The sequence below is a fragment of the Silurus aristotelis genome (genome assembly GCF_946808225.1).
Source record: "Silurus aristotelis genome assembly, chromosome: 17".
In the NCBI taxonomy this organism is placed as follows: Eukaryota; Metazoa; Chordata; class Actinopteri; order Siluriformes; family Siluridae; genus Silurus; species Silurus aristotelis.
The window spans coordinates 13,043,279-13,049,280 of record NC_139590.1 but is presented as its reverse complement, the minus strand read 5'-3'; the positions used below and the strand labels follow the sequence as shown (position 1 = coordinate 13,049,280).

The 6,002-nt window shown below is 37.5% G+C and overlaps 1 protein-coding gene across 1 annotated transcript in view; it reads right to left on the bottom strand.

The window, feature by feature from the left end:
* Positions 1-2,779: 2,779 nt before the first annotated feature.
* ntn1b (netrin 1b) overlaps positions 2,780-6,002 on the bottom strand; it is a 45,632-nt gene continuing 42,409 nt past the window's right edge. The window contains exon 6 of the mRNA XM_083567123.1: positions 2,780-4,983. Within this exon, the coding sequence (XP_083423249.1) occupies positions 4,661-4,983 (323 nt within the window). The 3' untranslated portion in view covers positions 2,780-4,660. The remainder of the gene's footprint in view (positions 4,984-6,002) is intronic.

Below are 6,002 nucleotides of genomic sequence, written 5' to 3'. Positions count from 1 at the left end.
AGAGAGAGAGAGAGAGAGAGAAAGAGAGAAAAAGAGAGCGAGATACCTTCATAATACACTACATAAACCCTAGTTTTGGCATCCCACTGTTTTACCCAAATAAAAGTCATCAAATTAGCATTTGATTCTAGACTTTTAGAAGTTAAATGTAGTCTCTCATGGAGTTACTTCCCACCAAGGCGCAGGGTGAGAAAGCCAGCGAGGAGCTCTCAGGGTAAATTAACAGTCTTCTTGTGTAGCTGGTAGAAGAAGGGGAGGGAGTGGAGGAGCCTGAAGAGGTTCTCAGTGAAGGACTCGAACAAGGTCACAAGGGTTCTTCTCACCAGAATCTCATCCTAGCTGCCAGTTGCAGCCAAGCCAAGGAACCCATCATGGGTCCCCATGGTGGTATGAAGCTCAAGTGGTGCTGCACTTTGTTTTTAAGGTGATATACAGGGTTGAGAATGATGCCAGGCTCTCCTTCCATAGAGAGGCCATTGAAAAGGGAAAATCGAGAGCAGAATGTAAGAGCGACATTCGTTTTATACGTTAAACTAATTAGGTTCACTGCTTATTATGTATGGAAAAAATATAGAAGTAGCATTAAAGAATGTCCATTGTATATATCTTAGGCCTGTATGCTTCTTGGATCCTGTTTGCCGGTTCGCTTCCCTACATCCTTATGCACAAACGGAAAATATTTTAGGAGGTTCCTGATGTGTGTTAACAGAAGTACAATAGTGGGAGTGTGGCTGGAGTAAGTGCCTCAGAATAGACTCTGTCCAAGTACAGTATGTGTGTGTCCAAGCCACATCGGCATACTAGAAACAGCTGTGGACACAGGATTAAACGAGTTTAGATGTCATTTTTTAGTGATTGTCACAAACATACAGCTCTGAGATGTGTACAGGCATAAACTTAATCCCAACACTGTTTTTCCAAAGTCTCCTGATTCTCTTCAAGATTTAAGTTTTGCTAATGGAGTATAAAGCCCTTAATGTTGACACCAGGGGTCCAAAGTACAAGACTGTTTATTTTGCATTTTGGTCTTATTTTATTTCAATCTTTTCCTCACAAATCATATATTTTTGCTATACTTTTATTTCAGAATTTTTTTTCAGTAATTGGTATGTACCCCTTTAATTACAGTATGTATTCAAGTTGGCATGAACATACATTTCAGAACAAAGCCAATACAATCTTATCTAAAGGGTGCTACAAGAAATGGGACTTTTTTTTGCAATAAGGTTTGAAAGAAGGTCATAATCATCATCTCAAGCCTCGTCATTTGTTTAACTTTTAATGAAAATATGCATATCAGTAGTAAAGAATCCTGAATATTGAATATCCAAGATAATAAATATTTTTGGTTCTCTTGTTGGAAATTTGTTTGTTGGAATTTCCTTCAGTATTAAATGAAGAAAAATTCCAGATTTTCAACCAGCCAATGTAACTTAATGATCATATCGAACATCTCATAGATTTCATTTTGCGATTCTAGCAATTTTCTAAGTAATTCTTTGCTCAGTTCCTGCCCTTAATCTCATATTGAATTTTTTTGTGTGCAGATCTGCAAATTGTTTTACTAACTGTGGATTTAAATAAAAAAAAATATTTTCAATATTTTTGGTTTTGAGAACTCATTTTAAAAATAACTGGTAATGGTTTTTGTCCTTCTTTTATTTATTTTTGAAATTTATCCTTAGGTCTGTGTGTGTTCAGAGTCTTTCTTGGGAACATTGTGCGAGAAAACACGCTTAACGGAGGGGGGGGGGTACTTACTAAAACATTAGAACATAAAACCCCCACACAGACAATACCCAGAGCTTGCAGTTATGAGGTACCATTTCCACCTGTTGCAGCACCACGTCACCCTACAGCATAACACAATTACAGCATTCGGGATCGATTCAAAACATTCTGATCTGACATGGTTTAGGTTCGAGAGCCATGGAAGTGCTCGCAGAGCCTGGCATCCATACTTCACCTGAAGCAGCATGTATTCTGATTCCAGTTTATAGACCCAACATGTGTGGCCAATGCACAGGATTTTAAAAGCTGGCTTGTGTGAGATGTTCATCAATGATCATCTAGTAGAAATGTATGTTCACAGTCAGCTATGCATTTGACATTAACAATGCACTAACAAATCACCACCTTACCAATAACTCCATAAACAACTCCTCACAGTTTCAAATTTATCCAGGATGCTCTGCATTTTATAGAGATAACTACAGCCAAAATAAATGATGAGCTTTGTTACAAAAAAAAGAAAGTCAAAGCCGAGTAAATGTTTTTTTTTTTTTTTTTTGCAAGTAACATTTACGGTTCACACAGAACTCGTCGCCATGTCTTTAACAAGTCTCCCACTTGGCATGTTTAACTTGGCCCTAGTGAGGAATCCTGGGGAGTAATTAATGTTTATTTATTTATTTATTTATTTATTTTTGTCTGAGTAAATTACATTGTGTGCATGGGTTAGGGATGCTAGGAAAACAGACATAGTTAGGCTAGAGGAATTTGCAGCAATTCGTAAAAAGCATCTGTGCACAATCTTAGTAAGCGAGAGCAGTAGGTGGGCTAAATCAATATTCAGTTCATCTTGGACTAGAGCCATTTCAAACAACACAAACTGACTGTTTGCCTGTCGGCATCAGACTACGCTAACTGCAGATATTTATATTTCTGCGTATCTACAGGAACTGACAAGGCGCACATCATGGTTGAGTAAGACATAATTAGATACACATTTTGTGGAAATAAAAAACAAAAACATATAGAAAAATCACATATAGAATGCTGGGGTTTATGTGGTGTTTATTGAAAATAATCTCCAATTTCTCACTATCCATACGTTCAATGGTTACAATGGCACAAGTTCATCTCATGGTAGCAACAATGATAAAAACAAAGGCATGTCAATTCCGGTATCATTAAATAGATTCATTTTTTATGAGAACCATTATATATTAGTATGCATTATAACACAAAACAAAGAATACAGCTATATGTCATTTACAGGTTGACCATCAACAATGGTTAGGTCTTCGCCCGAAAACCTGGTGCGGAAAAGAATTCTCCGAGCAGTTGAAAAAATAGTTAAATTGTTCATGTTGGTGTATGTATGTATATATGTATGTATGTATGTATGTATGTATGTATGTATGTATGTATGTATGTATGTATGTATGTATGTGTATCCGTTTGTGACTGATCTAGCTGACGGATGCAATAAAAATTCAGTTCTACGCCACTGTCAGAGTTCGTAACTTGACAGGGCTGTGTGTATACATTTGTGTAACTTTGTTGTGTGTGCATGTGTGCGTTTGAATACTCCGTTCTTAAAACAGATACTGTACAAATTCTCTTTTTGATCAATCAATGTAAACAAACACAAACACTCTTTCTCCTCTGCTGAAATATTCTGTGTATGGTTCTAAACTCTCTGGTTAATAACATGAATATAATCTAGTTAATGTTATAGAAAAGATACTATACAACTATACAAATAACAAATACAACAATACCTTCCACAAAGTACCAAGCAAATTATAGGGCTATGTTGTATGACACAAGGAAAAATAGGTTACTATAGTCTTCAACTTTTCAATAATATGCTTTTTTTTCTTTCTTAACACTGTATTGTAATTAAGGCTTTTAAAAACCATCTATACTCTATGGACTTGAGACTTGGTGGAGTCTGAATGCAGTTATGAGGAGCTACATAGTAGGAACATTTGGTAGGTGGTAATAAAAGACAGCCTTATAATTGAATTCTTCATGAGCTCAGATTTTGTGCTTCAATCATAATTATTCCTTATGTCTAATAAACCTACATTTTCTAATTTTTACTTTAAATGATAGCTGTTACAATCTAGAGGTAAGAGTAATCAGAAATCATGTGTAGTCTTTACGTACCTATTACATAATACACTTGTATTGTGTGGTAGTAAGGACATGTGTGCTATACTGTACATTGCAAAAATGGCATGAGTAGTGGTTCAGTTTCCACTTGGTGAGACATACGGCTTTCCATAAACACACTTGATCTGAAACATTGAGGTATTGTCCATAACGCTTTACTTGAGAGTCGCTTTACTTGAGAGTGGGGTTCATAGAGCGTCACTCTGTTAGCTCATTCTTGCGATGATCTTCACTGCAACGAAGTTCAACAGCATCAACAACAACAAGAAAAATTAATTGGCTACCTCACAAAGATCACTTTCGTTTTGCCATTACTAAACCAGGTGTCTTGCTCAAACAGAACAGCACACTTTAACACAAGCTTGGTGATAAAAAAAAAAAAAAAAAAAAAAGAAAGAAATTTGAGACAGTGGCTAATCTCTGTAAAAAAAAAAAAAAAAAAAAAAAAAAAAAGAATGGGGAATGTTAAACTATCCAAAAAGAAACAGAATGGAAAATTTACTTTACATACTGTATATGTAAAATTAGGTGCAAACTCTGCAAAATCCACAATACAAAAAAAGGACGAAAACTGAACGTAAAACTGAAGGAAAAAAATAATAATAAAACGGCTGAAGACAACTGTGAACACCCCAATTCCTTCACAACTGTTTCTACCAGAGGCTAGCAATATCAGTCTGCTTAGCAGCGCTCTGTCCTTCCTCCATTCCTTCCTTCGTCTCTCTCCTTTCTGTGCTGATTGCTGATTCTGGCTGCTTTAGCACTTGCCCCTTTTGTCACGCTGCTGGAACTTGCGGAGACGACGGGCCCACTGGTCCTTCCAGGGGACGAGCAGGCTGGCCTTGTCTGCCACGACACCGCTTTGGCCGCGCGAGTCCTCGTCGTCTGAGCCCAGCAACAGGTACTTCCTGCCCGGCTTGATCTTAGGGCACTTGCAGGCCACGTCCTTGGCACGCACCCACAGCAGCTGGTCGCCGCGTCGGATGCGGTGCTCTCCTTGCTTGTACACCGAGATGATGTTAATGGTGAACTTCCACCACTCGCCTGCCTTGTCACCCTTTAGCACATGCACTTGGACAGCTAAAAAAAAACAAACACAGATTTATATTTATATACTTTTTAAATCATGTTTGTTCTGATATCGCCATATATTTATACGCATCATATTTTTAGTACTGTTCATGCTAACCTCATGTTACATGAGAATACAAGGTCTGACTTGGGAAATTACTATTAATCAGCTTCCCTAGTTGAGGCCAGGTGTTATAAATTTAGTGCTGAATTGTATTTTAGAAATATTTTGCAAAAAGACAGAGAAATCTTAATACCTGCATGATGCTTCTGTAGTGATGTTTATAGCAACTAATACAATAAACCTGGACAATGAGAGTGTAAGTTTTATAAAGCATATGAAATATTGCATATGAGGGTGACAATAGTTTGTGGCATATTTATTTACAAATAGCTTTTACTCTATATGTATGATATATTTCTTGATGTGTCCGTTATAACACACTTAATCTTAGTTACCTGAACATACCTGTGTTCTCTATGCGTTCTATATATTCTCGCAAGTTTGAAAGTGGGATAATTTGCTCTTTCTGAACCCTCCCCCTCCTTCTCTCCCCGCACCCTGAACCCTGACCTTCTCTTCTTGTCTTGGGCCGCATGCTCCGTATTGCGGCAACAGTTGCTATAGCACTCACAGCCAAAGACAATGCATGCCCGGCGAGAGCATGCAACCACCTCCTCCCCTTTCCTGCGGGACCTGCTGTAATGCTGCACTACAGTGAATGGAGCCTTGGAAGCACTGAGCTTTCTTCCATCAGAATTTATAGAAGGAGACAGGGGTGGAGGTATAGAGTACCTGTTTCATTTTTCTTTATTTTGTTTTGGGGATAATATTGACTCCTTCTAAGGATATAAAAAGGAGATGGCAGGAGATTGGAGGTCATTCATAACCACAAGAAGCAAAATAGGTCAAGTTGGCAGGAAGCAAAAAATATATATATATATATATATATTGAATTATTAAAATCTTAAGGAAAGTGTACAAGTGTATATTACGCCTTCAAACAAACACGGCCTAATGGTGCAAC